The 27,960-nt window shown below is 39.7% G+C and overlaps 1 protein-coding gene across 2 annotated transcripts in view; it reads left to right on the top strand.

Annotated features, from left to right (window-relative positions):
- The window catches only part of LTBP1 (latent transforming growth factor beta binding protein 1), a 513,632-nt gene extending 493,121 nt beyond the window's left edge, over positions 1-20,511 (top strand). For both annotated transcript variants that reach the window (XM_082249446.1, XM_082249447.1), the window contains 6 exons: positions 1,514-1,642; positions 3,141-3,281; positions 7,844-8,014; positions 12,728-12,847; positions 17,008-17,160; positions 19,487-20,511. In XM_082249446.1, the coding sequence (XP_082105572.1) occupies positions 1,514-1,642; positions 3,141-3,281; positions 7,844-8,014; positions 12,728-12,847; positions 17,008-17,160; positions 19,487-19,659 (887 nt within the window). In that variant the 3' untranslated portion in view covers positions 19,660-20,511. The remainder of the gene's footprint in view (positions 1-1,513; positions 1,643-3,140; positions 3,282-7,843; positions 8,015-12,727; positions 12,848-17,007; positions 17,161-19,486) is intronic.
- The last annotated feature ends 7,449 nt before the right edge of the window (positions 20,512-27,960 follow it).

The following is a 27,960-nucleotide window of genomic DNA, read 5'->3' as shown; positions in this document are numbered from 1 at the left end:
TCTTTAATATAGTTTAATGCTTTAAGTACACCTAAAAAGCTCCTGTATGATATTAGAGACACGTACCATATCCAGCTACACTTTAGTGTACAATAAAAACAATAAAGCAAGCAAAACACTTCCTTGATCTTCATTACCTGAACCAAGTCCTTCTTCATTTGTGTCTTTTATCCTCCCTCCCAAGACCCTGCAACTAACAGTGGAATGGTTCAGCAACAGAGGCAGGGCAGTCCATACAGAAAGCAGAATGATGGTGGTGTAACATCTGCCCAGTCTTCTATTTACCAGGATTTGCCACCATCATTTATGCAATATGGTTGAATTTGTGTAGTGAGGCTGTTCACCCTTTTTACTCTTTCATATAGCAAAAATTTGTGCCCGCTATAGAGAAATTCTCCAACATTTTGTAAAATCTCTGTGTGATAAGTTACTTCCAATGGTCACAAGCACTTGTCCCCTGCCCCCACCCTCAGGGAATCTGTACATGGCCTAATTTACACCCAATCATTGCAAGCCATCTACTAAACAAAAAAGGAATGGAATCCAACTCAGTATGTAGTCACTTCTTTACAGGCACCATCAATATACATGAAATCTCAACAATATTTGTTACGCTACACATGTTGCTGTGGTCCAACATATTTCTTCCTCATTGGTACATTTAAAGTCTGCCATAGAGTGACAGTTGTTGAAATTTCAGCCAATGTAAGCAAACCGTAAATGCAGACTGGAATTGGGTTATGTATCACCATTCCTACGAGAGTATATGTATTATTATTTTTAATTATACACATTCGTCTAGCACGGACATGTTACACAGTTTACTGTTTGTGTCATTCCCTTCCTGTTTGGAGGTTGTCCTGTAATATCCAATGTACTGGCGGCAAAAAGTGCTTATACAAATTTCAGTAAAGAAGACGTAATGTATTCATTTGTTTTTTTGGAATGTGTAATAAAACTCAACTGAAAGAACCAATATAAACACAGATGTGTCATACAAATTTGTCTTCACATATGAAGCCTGATCTGTTCTGAAGTATGCCTAGTGGTAACCAATAGAAGGCAATTGGTCTATAAGGGACTGTAAGTTGTCTTTGTCTTGCAGCTGCTCTGTGATCTTTAACTTCGCATGACTAATTTTAAATCCACCCTGAAGGAGGAATTATTCACCTCCAGAAGACATAACTGTCTTTAATCTTAGTGATGCGTTTGTCCTGAGATTGGTACTTTGTTAGATTAGAGACCACACTACACAGAATAGTTTTGACAAGGCAGTGTGGTTTCCACATAGATCTGCAATAATTTGCAACCAGCACCTATCTTTTTAATACACAGTGTTTAATGAGTCACGGCTATTTCTATTATTTTCATTTTGAATCTAGACTGGTGCTTTTTGTTGTAGATTGTTTATTTTATTGTATTTTTTTTTCATTTGTGTCAATAGTTCTAGCATAAGGATATCAAACTTCACAATGTATTTATCCTGTTTTTAATGTATATATGACTCTTTCAGATGCTGATGAGTGCATATTATTTGGAAAAGAAATATGCAAAAATGGCTTCTGCTTAAACACTGAGTCAAGCTATGAGTGTTATTGCAAACAAGGCACATATTATGATCCTGTGAAGCTTCAGTGTTTTGGTAAGTTAGATTCATTTTTAGCAGCTATCAAATCATAACGTTGGAGGCTTGTACCACAATTAACCCCAGTGGTTAAATGGCTAGCTATCATGCAATATGCTTGCTCTAGTTAGGAGTTAGAGATTAATGCTACTGGGTAATTGGAACTGGGCAAAATGCATTGTTTTCCTTTAAACAGTGGTCATGACAGGAATGTGATAGTTAAATGGCATCTAATCTTTGCCTAAAAAACAGAATGGTTAGTTTTCTTTAGAAACTGTGAAGGGCTCAATTCTGCATGAATGGATTGCAGACCTTTGCATCAAAATCCTTCAAACTTGATCTTCATCAGACTGTGAGATGCTAGGATAGGAATCACATAGGGGGAGATGTAGTAAAGCTGGTGCCCAAAGGATATGGTTAAGCTGTGCATAGTAATCAATCAGCTTCTAGGTTTTTATTGTCAAAGTTTAATTGAACAAGCTGAAGTTAGATGCTGATTGGTTACTATGCAAGGTTACACCAGATTCTGTGAGCACCAGTTTTGGTAAATCTCCCCCGTAAGGTGTAAACTTTGACATGGATCCTAAATAGAACTATTTTTGCAGGAAAATATTAAGTATTCCGTATTCTACCTTGATTTGTTCACCTATTGGTATTCAGGTTTATGGTAAATTCTACCAGGTTTGTTGTTGCTGTAGTTAACAGTTCTTTTGCCATGAAGAAATCTACTACCTTACCTCTAACAGCACTTAAAATTGCCAGTTATATATCAGTAAATATAGCTTGCTTTCTGCCTGGGCTTTGTGAGATTTTAACGAAAAACACTGAATAAATTATGTTAATAGTATTATGAGGCATTTTTTTTATTGTCACCAATATATATTGTTTTCTTTCTTTAAAACAAAGCTGTTGATTATGCACATTATTTTTTCAAAGAACATGATGGCTGTTTGTAAAATATTCTTGGATTTCCATAAATCAGAGTGACTTGGAAATATGAACCATTTTGTTAATTATGGCGAATTGCTTACACCAGTAAAGTTCACTTGTAGGTCCTTTTTGGAATTCTTTTCTAGTGAAGGGTAATTATGCAGCTAATTCATGTAACCTAACGCCACACGTTCTTCATAAAATCACCCTCTTCTGTCTTCAAGTGTAGACCACTTGCTAATCTGTCTGAAACTCTTAGAGAGAGTTTTGCTAGGTAAGCAAAAAATGCCTTAAACCTAGCAAAGTATCAGAGAGCAAGAAGTCAATTTTAAAGCCACAACAAAGGAATCCCATAGCTTGTTCACTTCTTTAAAACGATATTATATATCATAGCCTGATCTAATTCATTACTAAGCATTCAAATACATCTACTTTACACAACTTTTTTTTTACTACTGATTTACTGCTGACTGTGCCCAGTGGAAATGAGTTGCCGGGAAATACTCCCATTTCAGATAACAGTAGCTCAAAAAATTGGAAATAACATCTGTACTGTTAATACATGTGTGATTCCTATCTACTGTAGATAACAATGAATGTGATGACCCAAGCAGTTGCATTGATGGTGAATGTATCAACACGGATGGATCATACAGCTGTTTCTGCACACGTCCGATGGTTCTGGATGCTACAGGAAAAAGGTGTATCAGACCACTGGATGTAATTGGTAAGTTACTAAAAATTGTACAGAGTGACCTGTAGCCATCCTTTACTGGAAAACTTGAGTACTATTCTGAAAGAAGAATAGCAACAAACCTGTGGCTGCCTACTTTGTGGACAGAGAAGCAAGTGGCCATTTCCCAGCTGTGTTTTTGTAAGATGCCATAAAGCACGATATATTACCAAAGTAAACTCAAAAAGATGCTGCTCATCCAATAGTTAAAATGACACCTTGAGACTGCATTCAGTACACATGACATTGCTGTCTATTTTTCATTGATATGTAGCTGTTGTACTTTGGGTTGTTCAACTGCCAAAAACTGTAATGATGCCATTAATCTGGTGTTTTAGGAACATAAAGGTAATTTGTTATAAGAGAAAAACTGAGGCTGCGTTTGTGAAATGCTCCTTCAGAAAATGCTTGTTGCTGTCAATACTCTTACTGCACAACTTAGGTTGCAGAATTAAAAAAGTAGGCAAATGAAGAATTTTGACATTTTGCTGACCTTTTTGATCTGCATACTTGTTCTCTGTAAGTAAAACAGAAAATATTGAAAGCATCAGTACAACTCAACAGCCAACATTTTCGGATGGAAGTTAACAGTGGGCGTGTGTATATAGTATACAAACCCAATTCCAAAAAAGTTGGGACACTGTACAAATTATGAGTAAAAAAGGAATGGACTAATTTACAAATCTTATAAACTTATATTTTATTCACAATATAATATATATAACATATCAAATGTTGAAAGTGAGACATTTTGAAATGGCATGCCAAATATTGGCTAATTTTGGATTTCATGAGAGCTACACATTCCAAAAAAGTCGGGACAGGTAGCAATAGGAGCCCGGAAAAGTTAAATGTACATATAGGAAAGAGCTGGAGGACCAATTTGCAACTTTTTAGGTAAATTGGTAACATGATTGGGTATAAATAAAAAGAGCCTCTCAGAGTGGCAGTGTCTCTAAGAAGTCAAGATGGGCAGAGGATCACCAATTCCCCCAATGCTGTGACGAAAAATAGTGGAGCAATATTAGAAAGGAGTTTCTCAGAGAAAAATTGTGAAGAGTTTGAAGTTATCATCATCTACAGTGCAAAATCTCTGTACGTAAGGGTCAAGGCTAGAAAACCATACTGGATGCCCGTGATCTTCGGGCCCTTAGACGGCACTGCATCACATACAGGAAAGCTCGTGTAATGGAAATACCAACATGGGCTCAGGAATACTTCCGGAAAATATTGTCGGTGAACGCAATCAAGCGTGCCATTCGCCTTAGCCAGCTAAAACTCTATAGGACAAAAAAGAAGCCATATCTAAACATGATCCAGAAGCGCAGGCATTTTCTCTGGACCAAGGCTCATTTAAAATGGACTGTGGCAAAGTGGAAAACTGTTCTGTGGTCAGACAAATCAAAATTTGAAGTTCTTTTTGGAAAACTGGGATGCCATGTCATCTGGACTAAAGAGGACAAGGACAACCTAAGTTGTTATCAGCGCTCAGTTCAGAAGCCTGCATCCCTGATGGTATGGGGTTGCATGAGTGCGTGTGGCATGGGCAGCTTACACATCTGGAAAGGCACCATCAATGCTGAAAGGTATATTTAAGTTCTAGAACAACATATGCTCCCATCCAGACGCCGTCTTTTTCAGGGAAGACCTTGCATTTTCCAACATGACAATGCCAGACCACATACTGCATCAATTACAACATAATGGCTGTGTAGAAGAAGGATCCGGGTACTGAAATGGCCAGCCTGCAGTCCAGATCTTTCACCCATAGAAAAATTTGGTGCATCATAAAGAAGAAGATGCAACAAAGAAGACTTAAGACAGCGGAGCAACTAGAAGCCTGTATTAGACAAGAATGTGACAACATTCCTATTCCTAAACTTGAGCAACTTTTCTCCTCAGTCCCCAGAATTTGCAGACTGTTATAAAAAGAAGAGGGGATGCCACACAGTGGTAAACATGGCCTTGTTCCAACTTTTTTGAGATGTGTTGATGCCATGAAATTTAAAATCAACTTATTTTCACTTAAAATTATACATTTTCTCAGTTTAAATATTTGATATGTCATCCATGTTGTATTCTGAATAAAATATTGAAACTTCCACATCATTGCATTCTGTTTTTATTCACAATTTGTACATTATCCCAACTTTTTTGGAATTGGGTTTGTATATTATGTCCCCGATCAGGTGTTGCAGCCTCAATGACCTGCAATTAAATAGAAGCTTTGCGATGGGGGAGATCAGAAAGTGGGGATCATAGAAAATATCATGCAGTGGTCAGTAACATGTTATTTAGAACACAGCGTAAAGAGTGCAGAAAACAGGATTATGTAATGTACTACTTACAACTATGTAGCCTCAACATTTAGTGGGTGCAGCTGTGATGGGCATGTAACATACAAAGAATATAGTATGGAAGAATTAGTAGCATGTAAGATATAACGTAGCATCTAGGGTGCAGGGGACAAGAATATGTAGCATATGAAATAAGTGAGGCTGTCTGTAGTGTATAATGTGCAAAATAATCTATAGATTGTAGGAGTAATATGTATTGCATTACCCCTTTTTTGGCAGTCTGTGGGGCACCAATATTATGTCTTACATTTTTGATTAGTAGAAGGAAGAATGTTCACTTACATTGATATTCATTGAAAATAAAAAAATGCCTACTTATAGTGGTGGTCAGTGGAGATGTGCCACCTTACATTAGTGTTAAAATGTGCCCAGGTTTTACAACCACACTTGTGAGATGGGGATCCACCACCATCCTAACTTGCTCAATATGGATAGAAGGAGTTCAGCTTCTCAGCTTACTCCTAATTAGCTTCCTTCGAAGCAGTAATTAAAAACAGAAACAGTCTAAATGTTCATGCAGGAGATGAAAAAGGAAGCAGCAGGATCAAATAGCTGAAACAGTTCCTGTGGCATTAAGGAGTCATCATTATTGGAAACCATTTGCCTGTGATAGCTGGAATGATTTTATGACCTGTTGGTATACACCAAATGTATAAAACTTTTTTTGTGATGACTGTGGAGTGTTTTTTTTTTTTAATCATTTATATGAATATTTGGAGATAATTAATATTCAGAAATGACTGGTTCAGATACTGCTACTTCGGGCATTCTTCTTTCTGGGCCATTCCCTTTAAAAATTGTTAATTTAATTGAAAAGATATGTCAATGTTTTAATAAACATTGTATATGTTAGGCACATATTAGGCAGGGGTTGGCTGAAATCAAAGCAAAACCTTTAAGTGATTTTAAAGTTTCCTTTTTTTTTTTTTCTTATTAAAATAATAAACACGTCATACTTTGCACAGGGTAGACCCAATCCTCCTCTTCTCAGGTCTCCCACCGGCACTCCTGACTCCTCCCCCCACCAAGTTCCCCAATAGAAAGCTGCTTTCTAAGGGCGCACTCATGCGGGCTTAATTCTGAGCCTATTAGTCTGCGTCAATTGACACAGACAGCGAGGCTCAGCTAAGCCTCCACTCCATAGTCATAGTATTTGATTGACAGCAGCAGGAGCCAATGGCTCCCACTTCTATCAATCTGCCCAGTGAGGAGGAACAGAGTCAGGAGAGCCACTGCTTTCATGCGCAGCACTGGATCACGATCGGTCTCAGGTAAGTATTGGAGGGAGGGGGGATCATCTGCAGCAGAAGGTTTTTACCTTAATGCATAGAATGCATTAAGGTAAAAATCCTTAAGGCTTTAGAACAACTTTAATGCCATTTCGCCCTAGCAAAGGCTTAATTTCAATGAATCTATCTTGAGGCAGACCCTGCCTATTTGTTCTTAGTTTGTGCCGACAGCTGAGTCTGTTTTTAGGAGCTGTGACATGAAGAAGCTGTGAACACAGCACAAAGACTTGGCTGTACAGGGAGGCCATTCAGAAAGTAAAGTAATGAATTATTGTTCTGAAGGTAACCCACTCCTGCCTTCTCGGTGCAAAATGTTTGTTTTTACTGAACATACAGCTTTCCTTTAAAGTACACCTGTCATTTCACAAATACGCAGATTGTCATTGCTAAGGCTAAGACTTGTGAGTCACAAACCGTAAACAATTTAGGTAAGCGAAACAGAAAATGTTTAAGTCATTTTGTTAGCATGACAGTGAGGCAACCAGCATTTTCAGCAATAGCAATATTTGTTTTATGACAGGTTTTAAAAAGTAGGCTTGATGTAAACTTTATTGCCCTTTAGACCACTCTGTGACTTTAGATCTTTAAGGCTCACATATCAGTATACCTCATACAACATATAATGAAAATATATGTATTCCTGTATAACTGTTACCTATTCCAATGCAATGTTATTTCCCTAAAAGCAGGAATAGTGAGATCAAATGGTAACATGCTGTCCCTCTAAATTATCTTCACCCTAGGCACTGGTCTACACATGTCGGCTTACTAGGGTATTGTTTATTAAGATAATCTACCATACTTTTATGGTTGGAGTGGACTGATAAAGACATGAGCCATTTTATCACACCTTTGTATTTATTCAGTGGTTCATGTTTAGGTAATGATGCACAATTTGACTTTTTTACAGAACCTACAGAAGAAACAGATGTATTCCAAGATGTATGCTGGCAGGACCTCAGTGAAGACTATGTGTGCAGTCGGCCCTTGGTTGGAAGGCAGACTACTTACACAGAATGCTGCTGTTTATATGGGGACGCATGGGGCATGCAGTGTGCTCTTTGCCCAATGAAGGATTCAGGTGAGCCAATAATATTCATGACTTGGATGTAGATGTGGATGCTCTGATGTAGACAGCTTTTTGAACTTTTTTTCCCACTTTGCCAGAGCATTCCTTATTGATCTCAGTAATGCTTGCAGGTACTTGCACATGCTTTTTTTTGTTTTTATTAGACTTCAGGGCCTATTCACACCTATACATTGCCGTAACATACATCTCAATGTGCAGTGTCTCGGGGGCATTTACCTTTTAGGCATCTGATTCTGTTGTTGGTATTTCAAACACCCAAGCAATCTCCTATATTTCCTATAATAATTCATTTGTTTTAAGACTATGGAGACTATGGAGAAGGGCAGGAAAAGCATGTGGGGGGGGGGGGGGTGTTTGCATTACCTTTCCCTTTCTGTAGATTAAACATAAACAGTTTATCAAAAGGAAAATAGGGTAATCAATGTTCCTCTCAAGGAAGTTTTGCCCAGCACAGACATTGAGCTGTTTTCTATCATGTCTAGGAGTACCTTTGCTGAAAAGTTTTTCCCTTTGTGGCTTTTTAAAAGTTTAATTCGGCACAGGTACACAAACACTTTTTACTATAGAATGTGTCATTTGCAGTTAGTACAAAGATTTGATCCCAGAAAGCAGCAGTCTAGTAACGAGCACACCTATTCATGATTTACTGAGGTCTATGGTGAATATTACCTGTTTGAAGTGGTTTAAGTGTATGCATTGGCTCTCAAATGAGCTTTCACACTTTGAAGCCATAGGATCATACATATATAACCTGGAGTTACTCCAGCACTCGATAGACATTGGTAATATTTACTGTTTCCATAATACCTAATCATGGTTTCTGCTTGAGAGATTTATATGATAGGTTTCAGACAAGAGCGTAATGTCTGTGCAGCAAAGGATAATTTGTCTTTCTAAAGCGTGGAGATAAAACCCGGAAAGTGTTTACTTAGACAAAAGTGTACGGTAGCAATGTTGAAACAGAAAACCTCAGGTTTCTTAAAATGGTCACACTCCCTCCTAACCATTTCATTTCCCAAGAGTGTGCTGATGCAGCTCCCAGACATGAGGAAGGATGCGGGGCTGTCTGAACAAAGTTACAGCCATCTGGAAAACAGGCTATAAATTGTCTTTTTTTCAGGATCTTGCCTCGAAATTAGCTCTGCTGTAAATTTACCTTTTCATTCCTAATGGAAGAATAGCTGTGGGGCTTTTGTTGCTTTTTCCATTCCAACTTAAAATATTATCAGCCTTTAGGAGTCTTGTTTTTCTACCAGAAGATCTATAGGCAGTGGTACTGACTGTAAAAGCAAAGGAAGGGAAAATGCTGTTCGGAAGCAGGTTATAGACTTTAGAGAATTGGGCAAATGCGCCTGATATGACCACCTCACAGCGTCTGCAGACACAGCTCCTGCCTTTGTGGAACAAATGCTTCTGTTAAGCCAGTGAAGCGGGCAGGAGGAGTTTACAAACAATCCCAACATTGGCTTATATGGAACGGAATCTAAACAATCACTTCATCCACAATGAATGCCTATAGGTGACTTTATAGACATTGGATTGGTGCTTGATCTGGCCAAAAAAGGGACAAATTGTGGGTCTGTTTTTTAATGTCTACAATCATTTTATTTATAATAGCTAGAAAAGGCGAGTGTTCTTCTCTCCAAAATCTTATTTCACCAATGTTTTGATGTGTAGAAGAATGACTTCTACCATCCAAAGTGGTTAGCAGATGACACGATTTCTTCCTGTGATGTGTCTTTCTTGTCACCCCCCCCCCCCCCTTTAGCCAGTCTGTCCCATTTTAGCAAAAATGGTTGAACTGACATGGCACTCACCCTTCTTGTTGGAATGTAGAAGGATAGGGTTGCCAGATTTACATGCACATAAAGCCACTAATAGATTTTCTGTGGGAATTGCTAGATCCAGTTTTTGCTTTTAAAGTGTTTCAATAATAATGCTGACAGCCCTCCCCTGGTCTCTGCTGAAAAGACTAATGAACCTATCTAAACCCTCAGCCTTGCTTTAAACAAAAATCAGATGAGAAAATGTCCAAACTTTTGGTTATATTAACAACGCTGAAGAGAATTTGAAGCGTTGTTTTCTTCAGGAAAGCTTTAACGACTTCGGAGTAATTTCTTTTCACACACATGTTAAGATCTGAATTTTTAGATGGAAAATTACTGAAAGTCCCCAAACATTTTTTTTTTTTGCAGAGGATTTGTAAAATAAAAAAAAAAAGGAAGTTGCTATTTTTTTATGTTGCATGGTACTTGTGCAAATGATTATCAAATTGTTATTTTTTGGGAAAAAATACACTGAATTTTATTGTACACAAACATAAAAACAATACCCATTTTTTGATAAAATATAAAAAATGAGGTTGTGTCGACTAAATAGATACCAAAGATTTGTCAAGAGTTAATATTGTAAATGCAGATGAAATGGCAAAAAAACGATGGGACCCTAAATTGTCCATAGGCAACACATAAAAAGTCATACATTTAGAGTTGACAGCAAATGAGGGCTCGTCTAGAATAACTGCTGTCATTCCAATGTTCGCAGCAATATGTAACGTGTGGTACAGTTATCTTTTTTTTTTAACCGGTTGCCAACCGTCGCAAGTACATATACTGCGGCAGTCAGCCCCGGCCAGGCAAAGTGACGTACCGGTACGTCACTAGCCTGTCACTGGTCCGGTGCATGTGTGTATGTGTTTCTTTTGTCAATGCAATTTTTTAAACTATCTTTTTTTACAAATAGGTTCATTGCTAACAAGCCCCCCTATGTGCATATTGAAAGTGGCAGGCGCTCTGCATGTAAATACTGTAGATGTCATTAAATTTCACAGTCTCCACAGCCAACAGCACACGTGGCAACAAAGATGCACAAAGTTTTAGCAACCATTACATTTTGCCTTTCCCTGATGTTGCTATATTAAACAGAAATATTAAACAGAAATCTGATTGGTTGTTGGTGGTTACCATATAGTGCACATCAGATTTATTTATTTGCGCTGTCTTAGAACGCAGCTAGACTGTTTTTAAATTCTGGTCTCATCTAAGGATACTTAGAAAGAGAGAAAGAATTTACATAATTTTAAACCAGATTGAAACATAATATTGTATTATATACTATTACTGTGTGGTGCATTTAAAAAGAGCAAAGCAGAAATTCTGTCACCTTGACCTTCACAGTTTAATCTGCCCTCTGACAACCAATAAATGTAGATCTTACTTTTGTGGTATGTGGTTAATGCCATAATTACCCTCTTCTCTGTTTGCTCCTAAACTTTTCGTTTGCAGATGCCACAAAATATTCTTTATGTATACATGCCTTACCTCAGTAAAATTTGGAGTGACTCACTTCTCAGCAAAGTGTAAATCCTGGAAGAAAAAGATGCTTACTTTGTGTAACACAAAAGTAGTGGTTGACTTCTCCAGATGCTACTTGTGTTTGTGTATAAATGTTTTTAGCCGTTCAAGACATGATATATTTAGTGGCAGTGAATTGAAAACAACCAGACTTGATTGATAATTATTGAATAATTATGGGACAGGTGGTATCTCTCCATGCCTGGGTTTACAGTGGCGCGCTGAGGTTAGGCCGCAGTGCGGGCGTATGCTCAGTTTATGTGCGTTTTTAGCTATGGACCCGTTGACATCTATTTGATTGCAAGTTTTTGCCATGTTTTCTGAAAGCGCACCTGGATGACGCATCTTTTGTGTTCTTTCAGAAAACGCATAAAAAATGCTCTAATGGTTCGATCCACAACCATTTATTCATATGTCTTTCAGTTTATAGTCCATATAAAATGGTTATAGCAATGTGATTGGTTGTGTAACCATAACATGTCCATCCACAAATGGCAGCCTCCACAAGGGGATTAGAAGCAAAATCCAGCAGGAGCTACAGAGTATAAAAGAGAAAGTGTAGTAAAATGGTTACATTTATTGAAAGGTATAACATTTAGCAACTCACATGGTTGATGATTAAAAGAGGCACATCTAAGAATGCAGACATCCGGGGTAAAGTATCCACATAGACCGTCCTCCACACTGCTGGCTCTCACTGCTCTCAGTCTGCAATTGTGACTGGGAAGACTACTCTGCAGTAGAGCGATCTGAAAGCGAGGTTTGAAGCGCTCGTGGAGCGCAGTGTGGAAGGGATGATGTCAGTGGTGGTTCAGTGGACGGTCTATGTGGACAGCTTTACCCCGGATGCCTGCATATATAGAAGTGCCTGTTTTAATCATCAACCAGTTGTTAAATATTGTTCCTTCATTAAATGTAACCATATTGCTACTCTTAGAAGCGCCTCTCTTCTTTGTGACACGACGCTACTTGTGTATCACGAAATCATTTGTTTATCAAGTCAAAATGTATTAAAAATTTTTGCTTGTCTTGCAAAGCACTCTTAAACCAAGTTACTCTCAATCCAAGGTTTTACTGTATAAATTTACCGACTATCAAAAGAAGTTTGTAGCAGTTTCTATGTACAGAATATAGTTTGATACTGGTGTCATGTTCCAGTGCATTTAAAATATAGCATAGTGGTGAGATCTTGCTGCCAAAAATGTCAGCTCTGACTCTCCTCCCACCCTTTCATTACAAAGCCAAGTGATGCTTTGTTCTAGGCAGATGGATTTTCATTAAGCGATCTTGAACTTTGTGTTCCTACTATCTGGATTATTTTGTTAACTTTGTTTCTCTTTTACATATGTAGATGATTATGCACAGCTATGTAACCTTCGTGTACCAAGGTTCAGACAGCCTTATGGGGAAGATGCCCTTCACTTTTCAGACCACTATATGCCACAGCCAGATCTTTTCAACCTGCAGGAACGTAAGTAAAAGAGCAGGGGCATAACCGGTGTGTGTTCTGGTTGCTCATGTTAGTTGATTATATTGTACTGCTTTGATCATTACTTGCTGATTACAGGCTGGACATAATAGAATATATTTTATTAAATAAAAGTTAAAAGATGAGTATTAGTGATCTCTGAGCATGTGTCAAGTGAGTGGATGAAGTGAAGTGACCAGTTCTCATTCAGATGTTGTATTGCATACGTACATACTACACACACTATATTGTCAAAAGTATTGGGACACCTGCCTTTACATACACATGAACTTTAATGGCATTCCGTTTCTAGTCTGTAGGGTTCAATATTGAGTTGGCCCACCCTTTGCAGCCATAACAGCTTCATCTCCTCTGGGAAGGCTGTCCACAAGGTTTAGGAGTGTGTATATTGGAATGTTTGATCATTCTTCTAGAAGTGCATTTGTGAGGTCAGGCATTGATGTTGGACAAGAAGGCCTGGCTCGCAGTCTCCACACTAATTCATCCCAATGGTGTACTATCGGGTTGAGGTCAGGACTCTGTGCAGGCCAGTCAAGTTTCTCCCCCCAAAATTGTTTATCCATGTCTTTATGGACCTTGCTTTGCGAACTGGTGCGCAGTCATGTTTGAACAGGAAGGGGCCATCCCCAAACTGTTCCCACAAAGTTGGGAGCATGAAATTGTCCAAAATGTCTTGGTATGCTGACACCTTAAGAGTTCCCTTCACTGGAATTAGGGGCCAAGCCCAACCATTGAAAAACAACCCCACACCATAATCCCCCCTCCCCCAAAGGGTTTGGAGGAGAGTAGGCACAGAGTATGAGGTTAAACAGGGATGCATACTGTATGTAGAGGAAGGAGTGAGCATAGTATTGGGGCACAAAAGAGGAGATGAGCAGAGTTGGGATAATAAGTGCAGTGGGGAAGAGGAGAGAGAAGGCTTGAGATTGGGTATACACCGGGAGAATTGAGACTATAGAGGGGGTGTGGAGAACAAATACAATGAAAACCAATGAGTGGGCACAGGTGAGGAGGAATCTGAAGATAGAAGAGACTGGTAAGCATGTGCAGACAGAGGAAGAAAGTTATGAAAGATGTAAAAAAGGAAAGTGAGAACTTAAGAATGAGCACAAAAGAGGAGATAATGATTAGAGAGAAAAAAACCAAAGTGCAGATGTGCAATAAGAGAACTGGAAGTGGGCACACAGTATAAATGAAGACTGGGCACATGGATGCATAGGGAGAAGGGCAGTAGTTTATATCTTATTGATCATACAAACATCCAGAACAATACACAGCACAGGTATAGAATTCTAACGTACCTGTACTGTAAATTATAGGACATGGCCTAGTTATTATTATTAAACAGGATTTATAACAGTTTACGAAGCGCTTTACAGCATAGGGGCAGACAGTACAATTACAATGAAGTTTAACACAGTAAGAATCAGAGGGCATAGTGTAGGTATCAATACAAGTTCTGTGCTATATAAAACAGATTCTTAGCCATACACAGTCGTTTTAGTGCATATGCAGTAAATTTACAATGTGGTAGACATTCCTATCTGTATTTTAATTGTGCACTCCCAGCAAAACATAGTGATGCTTGTCACCCGGGGGGAAAATGGGCAGGGGAGCCAGGTGTGCACTATTGAGCTGCGGCTGGAGCCATGAACGTATCATATGCAGCACAGATTTGTTGAGATAATAAATAATCCTCTGATGTCTAGAGATATGTTGTTAGATCTGGAAGCTCCCCCACGTCTTTCGCTGCAGTACTTTGTAATGACTTGGGCTTCAAAATCTGTGTTAAATTGTCTTATATGTGAACTGTTGTTCCTCACTGTGGGCATAGAGTTTCTCTTGATGTGTAAAATAGAAATATAGGATTCCACAGCAGCCGTAGCACACTCGAATGAGAATGGGAGCTTAGCTGGAACATATGAAACTTACTTCTAGCATATGAATGTTTCTACAAGAATGTTCTGTCCTAGAGGACCATGTAGTGGCTTTGACATGAATGAAACATCCCAAAACAGATAGCTAGGTTGTAGAAGTCCCTTTTCACATGCCACTTGTGGACACATAGTTTTAGCTAAGTTTACTGTTGTTGGCAAAATGCTCCAGCAGTGAAACTGGAAGTTACAGTCTAGATTTTTACTGCTCTAAGAAGGATTGTTGTTTCTCACATCTTGCTGGTCCTCAATTTTCAAATCATACTCTCTCTCTCAGCCTTAGCAGGCACTGAACAGTTAAATACAAGGAAATCCCATGGAGGGAGGTTGCACAGACAGGCTGCAGTTGTTCTACTGTAATATGGAGCATCATTTGCATTATTTTGGGTTTTGGATGCCAAACATTTATTGATACTCAGAGATCTCTCTGGTGGTCAATGGGGAATAGATACTAAAGTCCTCGTAAGTTGGGCTCATTGAGGACATCTATTGGCTAAAAAGTATATAACACGCATATATTAAAATCTGGAATAGAAGAGGGGAAAGAGAAAAGGTGCCAAGCAATCAATAGTGTAAATCGGTTTATTAGGTGTACATAAAAAAAATACTGACAGGTTCAACTCACAGGATTTATACAGGGAGACAGTCTGTGCCTGGATTGGCTGTGTGAAAGATCCCGCAGGGGATCATAAAGTTTCCTTGTGGGGAACCCCCGCTAGCGGTCCTGTGAAGCGGCATACAGGTACGCCGTTTAGCGGGACAGAGCCAACCTGCCGCTGTATATGTATGGCGGCTGGTCGGCAAGTGGTTAAGAGACATATTTTCATATATAGGTGCTCCCATGTGCATAATTCGATTTTTATTTTCACTTTATTTTTATTTTTCATTTATATCAGTTTGGACATTCTGTTTTTCAGTTTTTAGACTTTTCACTAGACTAGGGCATCGCTGAGAATTTCTGTTTGTTTGTTCTTTGCTATATATTAAAATCTACCTTTAAAAAACTGGAGGGATTATTTATGAAATCAATTGGAAAAATTAATCAGTTGAATTTAGTCCTTGAAACACTCAAGGAGAATATTCCTATATGAAATATGGAAAACAAAAAATCTAATAAAAAGGATAACACTGAGCTGATTCTCCAGGAAAAACACAAAGCTCCAGTGTGCATATACACATAATTCTTTTTTTGTTTTTTTTTTCTTTTTTTTTTGGGGGGTGCTTTTTTGGGGGGTGCTCCATTTAGTTATGTGATAGTTACTGTATATGTGATACAGGTTAATCTGTGTCCAGCATTAGTATCTGTGGGGCCATTGTTGACTTATCAATTGTGTCATACTGTTTTAAATGAAACATTCTCAGTCCTGGAATAACCATACTTTGAAAATGTAAACATTTCTAATTAAACCAGGTCTAAGACCCACCCCAAAATGTTTAGCTGTACCAATTTTAAAAAAGCCACATTCACTGAGTATGCACAATTCAAACAATGTTAGGGAGCTATGGATGATGATTTGATTCTCTAGATTAAGCTATTGAGCTTTTTTTCATAGATACTAGCTGGCTAGGTTCTGCACCTAATACTTCCTCTTTAACTTTTTAAACAACTATTTTGCTTTTGAGTGTAATATACAGTATAGCTTTATTGATATGTGATCTATAGTGTCCTATGCCTCAGTAATTTGCATTAGGCTTATATACTAATTCTTAATTATATTTTTAGAAGATGGCACTGACTGTAATATGATTCTCCTTAATTGCCTGTAATTATAATGTAGATTTCTTTTCAATTCTCATCAAAAAAAGCATCAAAAAAATATATTTATTTAATAAAATATAATAATTTTTTTGATTTTCTAAATGTTCTGTATAAACTGTATTTGGTGGCCTAATATATATATTGTACTTCTATTTATTTTTGAGGCAGCATATAAATACTGTTTATACATCTACAAACTATAGCTGACTTGTAAATGATATTTCTGAAGATATACTGTTTGTCAATATTACATTTTAACATGGAGTTGTGCTGCCCTCTGGTGGTATGTAATGTAAAATATGTATAAAACTTTAGAGGATTCCTTGAATACGGTCACTGACAATAAAAATGAACTAGTAGCAATGTTCTGTTCCACATTTTTTATTCATTTTTTTTATTTCATATAACAAAATTACATCTAAAGTGAGTCTTATTTATTATCTGTGCAGGTGTGGGAGGTGGGCAGTATGAGGAGCTGCAGGCAGAAGAGTGCGGCATCTTGAATGGATGTGAGAATGGTAGATGTGTACGAGTACAAGAAGGATACACATGCGATTGCTTCGATGGATACCACCTGGATATCATGAAAATGACCTGTGTTGGTAAGAAAAACATGCACTTTATTATAATGACATTTAAGCTATAAGCTAGCTCTTAGCTAGTAGTGGTCCCAAGAGGTGCGACTGGTGGGTTCATGGGGTACTTCTGCTTGTCAGAGTAAATCTATCATAACAGTACAAAGTTTCAGCAAAGTATAAATCACAAATTAAACAAACCTGAAGATGCATTTTTATGATTTAAAAACGCAAAGCTTTATTTAGAAAATATTTGTATAAATGAGTTTGCTCAATGCACGTCCTTGTCTCGGGGGCATTTTGTAAGCCCTGTCTGTTCTTAAGGGACACATACTTTATTAAGATTTTATTTATCACCTAATCCATTAGAGCTTTATTTATTAAGTTTTAAGTTTTATTTTAGAAATAAAATTAGAATCCCTTTGGATCCTAGACAGTGTGTACTGGGTATACTTGACTCCATTATCCAGGATAGGTTTTGAGGGAGGCAGCGGCAAGGGCCTTCTTTCAGGCTCGCTTACTTATATTCAGGCACTGGATCTTACGGGAGCCACCTACATATAAGATGTGGCTGGAGCAGATGGGCAACATCCTTCGTATGGAAAAGTGTATTTATCAGCATAGGGGTTCCCCTTCTAAATTCCTTAAAATTTGGAGTGGATGGTTAGATACCCCGGGAATGGCACCGACGGATATGGTACTGGAGCGGTTACTGCTTTAGGTTCTCAGGGGTTTAAGAGAGCAGGTTCAATATTGTTGTGGGTAGAAATAAAATTAGAAAACAAACTCTCTCATTCTACAACTTATCCTACTGTATGTACATAAATTATCACTGAAATTCCTTTTTTTACTATAGTTGTTAAAAAAAAAAAAAAAAAGCAAATTTCAATTTGCTTTAGCATTTTAAAGTATGTGTAGAGTCCTTATCATCCATGTGGCTAGTTTTCAGAAGCTGGCTGACATAGAGGTACAATATTTTGCAGGAAGGTCATTGGACCGCTCATGAATTGCAATCCTCAAATGCAAAATGCATTAGGCTTTATCACTTACATTATAACAAAGCGGTTATGAGAAGTAACCAACATCACTAATTAGAAATGTGAGAAGACTGAAGAAAAGGATTGCTTTGAATATTTCACGGCTCCCCCTAATATATCTTATCAAATCAAGCAACATTGTAAATTTTAGCCCAGCTTTTTTCCTGCTATCTGAGGCATTTTCTGTAAACCCCAAAAGGCCCGGCCGGTTAGCAGCACCTCTGTTATCTGTGTAGATATTCCTGCTACCAGCCCAGTGAAGAACAAGAGCTTAATGGATTCCAAGAGGTGAATTATTTCCACTCCAGATTCCTTTTTAGAAAAGATTGGACTGTGGAAGTGATTTCAGGACTACAATCAGACAGGTTTGAGGAGCAATATTTTCCAAAAAACAACAATATCTCTCCTGCGCTCGAGTGGTATGCGGGAAGATGAATCTTCTAGGCGGTTTTATGACACAAATGAAGTGGTCTTGCTGCCCCCCTCAGGACCAAGGGTATCCAAAAGGCACTACAAGAAAACAACAAGAGAAGGGCGCACCGACCTTGTGCATTACCACTTAAAAGTTTATTAAAATCAAAGAAGGGTAGCGTACAATATACAATACAATATCGGCGAGTGGCGATTTTGGCTCTGAGGAAGAGGGTCCTCCCTCGAAACGCGTAAGCCACATCAGGTTTTGAGGACGCCATCACGCTATCCAGCAGTAGAGAAGTGTCCTGGAAGCGAGCGGTGCCCATTTCCTATATGCTTGTTCATATGCTACGTTTGTGAGTATATTGTACGCTACCCTTCTTTGATTTTAATAAACTTTTTAGTGGTAATGCACAAGGTCGGTGCGCCCTTCTCTTGTTGTTTTCTTGAGGAGCAATATAACAGTTTTTTTTTATCTTAAAAGTGCTCTCAAAATCTAAAACTCAAAGCATTTAAAGCATTTCAAAATGTGTTCCTCTAGAAGTGAGCACAGAGACAACTCTGGATCAACCTAAAAAAGCCATGTAGGAGAGATATTGTTTACTTTCACAAGATATTGTTAAGAACATAGCAGTGCTTTGAGACTGATTGTTCTTGAAAGTGGCACCCAAAGTAAAAATAACACTTTATAATAAATCCTAACCTAATCCTGACCTATCCTTACCAAACAAAAACAGACATTTTAGTTTTATTGATCCACATAAGTCTTCACCCACCTAAAATCTACCATTTATGTGAGGGGCATGTATTTGTATTTGACAGGAAAAACATGAAGTCTTTAAGTAGAAGAAGAAAAAGCCTTTATGTAGCTAATAGTGTAACCTGGTATTCTCTCTTTTTAGATGTCAATGAGTGCAATGAGCTGAACAGCAGGATGTCACTGTGCAAGAATGCAAAATGTATTAACACAGAGGGCTCATACAAATGTGTGTGTCTGCCTGGCTACATACCATCAGATAAACCCAACTACTGCACAGCAATAAACTCAGATAGAGATGACAGTGAACTGGAGTAGAACGGACTTTGGCTCCAATTTCTCAGCCCATATACTCTGCACTGTATGAAAGCAAGGAAGATGTGTATGTTACTTGAGATGAAGGTGGAACATAACCTCTAATGACAGTTTTGTGGGAAACAACAGTAGTTCTTTTATCTGCAAGCGGAATAAAATGTCGGACGTTACTCCGCATCAGATTTACAGACCAAAAGCACACATTTTCTCTAACGGACTAAAAACCACCCAAGTATATAGTCTGATCTTGCATAAACTTATTGGAAAAAATAGCCAAAAGCAATGATGTTACTGAGCTGGTTATTATTATTTTGTACTATTGCTTTATTAACTTGCCATTTTATTAGAGGTGGGAGCATTTTATAACACTTTTTGACGATGCAGCACATTGGATACTGTATCAGAACTTTTGAGATGAGAACTTTTTTTTTGTTATATTTTGGTGCAAATATCTTGTAGGGCAATTTCCTATGGACTTTTTTCACACTGTTTTGCCGTTCTTTGGAAATGTTGTTCAATGACTTTAAAAGCTCTTGTTTGCCCTGTGGAGCAGACATCCTTTTGTTTTTTTATTCTTAACTTTTTGTACATCTTGGCTGGAAAATCATATTGATTTTATTTTTTACTCTGCCTTTTGTCTTATTACTGCACTTAAATTCTTTAGAACTTTTCTTGCCAAGTTTCAAAGCTGCTGGAGAACCATTGCATCCCTTAATGTACATTAAATTGGATACATGTTTCCCTGTCCATAAATGTAATTTGTAAATCGAATATGGAAAAAAAAATCTTGTTTGAGTTTCTTAACATATTAAAGCTGTATATTAAACATCAATAATAAAAAAAAATATTTTTAAATGTGTTCTTCTTAATTAATTCAGACATATCACAACTCTCCTACACTTTACAGATGAATAAGTAGCATAGCTATTCATTGTGTGAATTTATGAGTAATGTTAAATACCTCTAATGTTGAGTACCTCTTTTAGTAGTGGAGAATAACAAAAATGTATTTATTTTTTGGTGGCGACTGACCTACCAAATATCCACAGAGTACGAGCTGCAAATAGGATCAGTAAATAGGCTATTCACCTGCACTTGCTTGGTGGGATTTTGGCCTATTGCCTTATTTTAGGATTAAATATTTTACTTTCTTCAATATTTGATGTACCCATAAACACGAAACGACGGTTGCTTAATCTGGCTGTTTTCGATGTCATGTCTCTTTTTTCCCATAATACATTTTTTATTAAGAAAAGAAAATGGTTACATTACAAAAGCATTGTAAAACAGAACCACATATGTGATACATGTGAAAGACAAAGCAGTGACATATATCCAACAGACCAATAAATCTCTGAAACATATAGTCCATCAGAAGGTGTCCGTGAAGGGAAAAAAATTAACCCCCTCGAAAAAAACATCACCACCATGAAATTTGAAATAAAGCAAACACCAGGACTCCTTGCACAGGGCCCAGGCCCAACCTATGAAAGTGTATCTCATGGGGTCAGGAATAACCACAATCCAAGATAACATCAAGTAACGAAAAAAAGGTCCACCGCACCAGATGCCAGGCAGCCACACAGCTGGTCAGGGTCCATACACAGGATTTCCATCAAAGACAAAACAACAACATAATAAGGGGGAGGGGAAAGGGGTAGAGAAGGTAGGGGAAGAGAATAGGAAGGGAGTCTAGAGAGAAATGTAGAAAAACAAGCCTTGTGGTAAAGAGTCTCAGTCACTACCCCCCTGTACAATCAAACCCAAAGTTTGGTATGGTTTAGCAAATAATGTGTCGGCGAAAAGTCAACAGCACAACTTGTAACTCGTGTGGAAATCTCATGGACCACTAAGAAGCAATGGGAGAGCAGCTCCACCAGACATGAAAAAATGTACTCTCAGCCAGCTCTCAAAATTTCCACTAGCCTGCTCACATTAGGCAAGTGGAAATAAGCTGAGGGCGAGCACGGAGCCGCATCGGAGGGGAATAGGGCGCCGCCGGCAGGCGAGGTTGAACGGGAGCTGATTCTCCTCCCATCCTCTGCAACAGCCTCTGATGCCCATAAAAAGGCCGCACTGCTTCTGCCAGAAGAGATAAGCCAGGAAACTGTGAGGAAGGAGAGCTGGCCAGATCACACACAGTGGGGGACTCCTTCTGTGATACAGCTTGGATCTGAAACGCTGCTGTAAAACAAAGTCCAGGCCCCCTGGACCGGCTCCTATGATAGACAGCACACTGGTCCAAAATTGAAGCATTGTGATGTCTATCATAGGAGCCAATCCAGGAGGCGGAACTTTGACAGCGGCCGGCATTTTAGATCCAAGCTGTGTCACAGCGGGAGATCCTCTCACTGTGTAATTTGGCCGGCTCTCCTCCTGATTCCTCCCTGTGATCCCCATGCAGTGATAGGCTGCATTGATAGGCACTGATAGGCTGCATTGATTGGTGCTGATGAGGCTGCACTGATGGGCACCGATAGGCTGCATTGATGGGCACTGATGAGGCTGTAAGGATGGGCACTGATGAGGCTGCAATGATGGCCACTGATAAGCTGCACTGATTGGCACTGATGAGGCTGCACTGATAAGGCGGCACTGATGTGTTGCACTGATGGGAACTGATATGCTGAGCTTGTATTTTTGAGATCATTTATATAATAAGGGGTGGGACAGGGTAGGGGTTGGGTGGGGAAAATGGTGGCGAGTAACTCTTAAGGTCTAAATAGTAGCTCAAGACTTGAATTTTTAGGCTCTGTATTTAGCATCCCTGCGCTACCAACAATAATCAAAATCCAACAGGAATATCTTTTAAAGCACCAAGGGCACACTATACCATTGTCACCGAATTTTGTAGGCATTCTCCTGCGTGTGTATGTTAACCACTTGCCGACCACTTACGTTGCTGCTACTGCAGCAGAGCAGCTCGGCTGGGTCTGGCGACATAGACCTACGTCGCCAGATACCTCCCCCTCTGGTGACACAGCGGGAGTTGGACCAGGGGAGGAGAGGCGGTGATTACCGCCTCTCTTCCCTGATCGTCGGGGAAAGACTGAGGAAATCCACCCGCTTGTGTAAACAAAGCGAGCGGATCAGGGACAGATCACAGGATTCAGCATAGCTGACAAGAGGGAAGACAGCGCAGCGCCTTCTAAGTGCAGCAAGACATTTATTGAAGTATGTGCAGCAGTATTACACTCACGTTTAGTCGGTGAATAAGATGCAGTTAGTCAAGTAATGTTGATCATCAGGGGCATCACTGGAGCGGGTCCTGGTGGTGGAGGCAGTGGATCCCTGTGAGAGCGGCAGGGGGGGTTCCTCCGTGTGTACAGGGATGGCCTCGGTGGTGTCCGCGGGCTCCCTGTCAGCTGGTGGAACGCTGGCACTCGTGGGTCCTGGGATCCTGACGTCACTCCTGGCGGTGATGCGGGATGTTACGGCGACGCGTTATCGGAGCATGTGCTCCTTCTTCAGGCCGTGGATGCACCATGTTTGGACAGAGCATTTATGCAGTGATAAGGACGGTGGCTCAGGGGAGGCAAAAGGCATGGCGTGAAAGTCAGCAATAAGTGGAATATGGGTGTTTGATCACTAGGTGGGGTGTGTGGGTACACAAACTGATGTGGTTAAATGCACGGGGAGGGGAATAATAAACCATGTGGGAAACTATAGTGTAATATAACCGTAGTTGAAAATTGAAAAGGGGGGGTTGTTGTTTTGGGGGTTTTATTCACTGGGAGGGATGGAGATGACAAGGGAGGGGGGATTATGTGTATAAGTGTCACAGATATGTGTTGCTGTATGCATGGTGCTATGGGATAAAAATAGGGCGCATGTTTTGGGCACGGGGACATATTGGGGGGGGGGGGCATGCCAGTCTTAGGGCACAGGACTTTTCTGGGAGGTGTCAATATGGCATACCGGCACAAAAAAAACCTGTTTACATATTTGTTAGCTTACACACAAATGGCCCTAGCAAAAAAAAAGAAAATCTAAATATCAGTTTGTGAAACTGACCTGAACCAAATAGGTATATCCTGCCCAAAGGCTGTCTGACATTCCCTTGTGTGAGAACATACAACTGTATTTTTTACATGGTATATTCAGAATAAATCGTGGAGTGAAAAGCTTGTCTCTTACATCAGGCAAAACCACATATTCAGTTTGCAATCAATCTGCACATCTTTCAAATGACAGGCTTAAAACTGACATTCCTTTTATGTGATTGTGTGACTTTATGTGAGCTCCTCCGAAAGACTCAGCTATTGTTGGGAGCCCCTGTCCAAGTGCTGCTAGAGTGTTCAATTTCCGGTGGGGTGGGCCTATGTCCATGGACCTTGGATCAATCCAACTGTTTGCCGGTTCTACCAGAGCTACCCTGGTCTTCACTTAGAGCAGGGATCCAAAACGGATGACCCTCCAGTTGTTGCAGATCTACAAGTCCCATCATGCCTCTGCCTTTTGGGAGTCATGCTTGTAACTGTCAGCCTTTCAATGCCTCATGGGAATTGTAGTTCTTCAACAGCTGGAGGGCCCCCAGATTGAGACCCCTGACTTAGAGGAATGCTGTCTATAAGCATAATCACAGGTAGCTGTGTGCTCTACTGTTTTACTCAAGTAGTGATTCAGGTAGCTTTATTCACTCTTATACTGTTTTACAGAGACTATGGCATGCCTTCACATTACCCTGATTAAACCACAGATATATTACTGTGAAGAGTCCATGTTTGTATAGCTTTCAAAATCCATTTTGTACTATTCCACGGTGTATGCATGTTCTTTGCCACCCTGAACCTATTCTGCATTATTGATCCCAATGTTAAGTAGACTGTTAAAGTGGTATTAAAGGCTAAAAGTTTTTCTACCTTCATGCATTCTATCCCCCCGCAGCCCCCCTAATACTCACTTTAACCCTCTGTCTATCCAGTGATGTACACAAGAGTCCCAGCTGCCCCGGGACTCCTGCTCATTGACTGAGTTGGCTCCCGCTGCTGTCAAACTCAGCCAGAGAGCCAATGAGGAGAGATAGGGGGCAGGGCCGAGGTGCGGCTCTAGGTGTTTTATGGACGCATAGAGCCGGGCTAGGGAGCGAGCAAGCACTAGAGCCCCCCGTAGCAAACGGCTTGCTATTGGGGGCACTGGTCTAGAGGGAGGAGTGCTGACGGGAAGAGGCTTTGCTTTGTGCAAAACCACTGCAAAGAGCAGGTAAGTATAATGTATATAATAATTAAAACAAAGGTGACCAGCGCTATGGGTTTTTTGGGGTGAATGCAGAAGAAAACGGTGTAAGCTGCCAACAACCAAACCCAACAAGTTGGGTTGGAAATATAATAGTGCAAGTGGGGTTGTGAACGGCGCTACCGTATTACAAAGATGTAGCAATAATGTGATATGCTGGCGTGAGTAGTGGTGTGAAGTGATACCACTTAATATGTGCCGTGAATAAACAAATTCCGTCGCTCCTTCGCTTCGCTTCCGTCGCGGCGTCGCTCCTAGTAGACGTCTTGTGACGAAACCGGTAGGGCGGAGTCAGCGACGTCTAACGTCATTTCCGGCACCCGGAGCCAGAACCGTGGAACGCGGAAGCTTCCCGGCCATCCAACACTGATCGCGGACAGCCTTGAACTTCCCTGTGAGTCTCTACATTTTGTTCTGCTATGTTGTTTGGATTTGGTACCTAGGGGTCTCCTTCTTTCTTTCTGAGGACCACATACAGACCCACCAGGAAGCCAGAAAAGGGGCAGCGGAACCCACACAGGGTACCTTCCGGCAACTGAGACACATCAGGTCGTATAGTAGGGTGCGACACCTAGCGGCTGCGCAGGTTGTTGCAACCCAAAACCTTCACATTCATTCATTTATTCTTTGTTTCAGCTATATGTTTAGTATCATTTGCTCATTAGCAGCAGTTATCAATTCACTCTTTTCTTTCCACTGAGCACCATCACTCCTGCTTCATAGTGAGGTTAGCTCTATGCTTCACTTGATTGTTTTGAAATAAAATATCACTATTCATTTTAGCCTTGTGTTTCTTTTCTGCACCAGCACGTATGCACTTTATTATATTTAAAGATACAAGGCATATACACAATTTATTTTAACTGATCTCTTTTATTTTTTATAAAATATTTTTTATAAAATATTTTTATAAAGCATTTTAACATTGCACTTTACAAATTAATTTATTTATTAAATTTGTTTATTCACGGCACATATTAAGTGGTATCACTTCACACCACTACTCACGCCAGCATATCACATTATTGCTACATCTTTGTAATACGGTAGCGCCGTTCACAACCCCACTTGCACTATTATAATGTATATAATGTTTTTTTTTTTTTTAAAAGCCAAACCTTTAATACCTGTTTAAGCAGGATATAAACGTTGATTATTTTTTTTTTTACAGATCCCTGCATCAACACAAGTGGTGTTAATTCAGGGCTCTCTCCTGCTGTGTCTTTGTGTTCTAACAGGGGCTCCCCCTTCCATCAGGATACGCTGATCAAGTACTGTCCAACAGTCAGTGGTACACAGGGGCCGAAAATTTGGCCGGATACTGCTGAACAGGCCCATTTTCGGACCGTGTATACTCTGCTTTATTTACAGTCACTCTCTATCTCAATTCTTGATTACTTATGCTGTTATACAAGTACACAACATAAAACGTTTTCAATAAACTTGACCATGCAAACACTAGATTTTTCCTACAAATAAGGTGATATACTTGAACAAACAATACTTAAAATTGATATAGTGTATTCATTGTCATAATCTCAATTGACAAAAATGCACATTTAGGGAAAAAGTAGGTACACACCTTTACAACTTACCTTTCATGAAATTAGGGTCCGGCACTCCAGATTAGGTTTCAAATATTAGAACCTCGTTGGGGAGAGGCAGCACTCATTTAAAGGCTCCCCTTTTTTCCCCCAAAAATCCAGCTCCCCTATGTACCAATATACCATCAATGCACCTCTGTTGCAGAAACATACAAACTTTCTTTGATTTTGAAAACAAGGCCTTACCTCAGCCATTGCTATATTTCTCAGAATACTTCAGAGACTCCCTGTTTACAGACAGAGACAGACAAACCAGTAAGACACAGGAAGGAGTTAACCAGCTGACCTCATTAGCACACCTTCACCCAGCAACTAGGTTTTCATTGCATTTACCTGGCTTCCCCAGCGTCCCTTCAGAGGGGCTCAGGCTGCACACTAAACTCCCTTGGGCCACATTCAGCCCACAGAATACCCCTGATGTAGTGCAAGGGCCTGCCTGATTGGATACGGAGTCATTGGATAAATGGTGCGTCCTCCTATTATATAGTTTTGGTAACAGAGATTGTACAATCAGACTGTATAGTGTATGGCCACATTTATACACCTAAAATTACCTGGTTGCGCTTTCAGTGTCATTAATTGTTAACAGCACACCATACACAGAAGCAAACACACATTTTGCGCAATGAAAAAAACAGGTGACAAATGCAGTAAAAAACGTGCAAACGTGATCCACGCCAAAATGTCCCATGAGCTACTTTGCTACGTCCAGCGCAGCCTATTGAAGTCAATAGGCTGCCCTATGTGTGTCACTGGAAAACATGAGCTCCCACTACTCTAGGTGTGAATGGGGCCTGAAAGTGAAATTGGCGCCTTTACACAAGAACAATAGGGCTCCATTCACATCTGTGTGTTTCCAAACTGCACAGAAAATGTGTGCTTTGCCTTGCATTTCAGAAATACTGCAAATGTGCATCATGTTTGTATTGTCATCCCCAAGTGTGGCAAATGCACCAAAAACTGGGTTAACGCACCTTGCTCCGCTCCAAAAAAGTTCTGGCGCTTCTCTGGAGTGATTCAAGTGAATAGGCTGCCCTATGTGTGACGAGTGAAAACACCCAAAACAAACGCATGCGGAAATGTAAGCTTTCGCTACGTGGCAATGTAAACGAGGCCTGACAGCTGAGTGTCTCCATCCACTTCCTCCTATGTACTTGTATAAAGATTGCCATACACTATGCAATCTGATTGTACAATCTCTGTAAGATTTCCTATAGATTTACCAGAACTATGGAATAGGTGGACACATCTGAACAACTAATTACATTTGTATCAAATCAGACAGGCCCTTGTACTAAATAGCTGATGGGAGCTCTAAAGGAGATTGTACAATCAGATTGTATAGGAAGTGGGTGGAAGGTGGTATTGTAATGAGGGAGGTGTGGTCCAGAGTGGTGAACACACCCTATCACACCCTCTTCTGTGATGCAACAAGGAAGTGAAGGCTTCTGGGAGATGACCTACA

The sequence above is a fragment of the Pelophylax lessonae genome (genome assembly GCF_965119305.1).
Source record: "Pelophylax lessonae genome assembly, chromosome: 3".
NCBI lineage: Eukaryota > Metazoa > Chordata > Amphibia > Anura > Ranidae > Pelophylax > Pelophylax lessonae.
The sequence above is the reverse complement of the archived record's forward strand: the minus strand, read 5'-3'. Positions and strand labels throughout refer to the sequence as shown.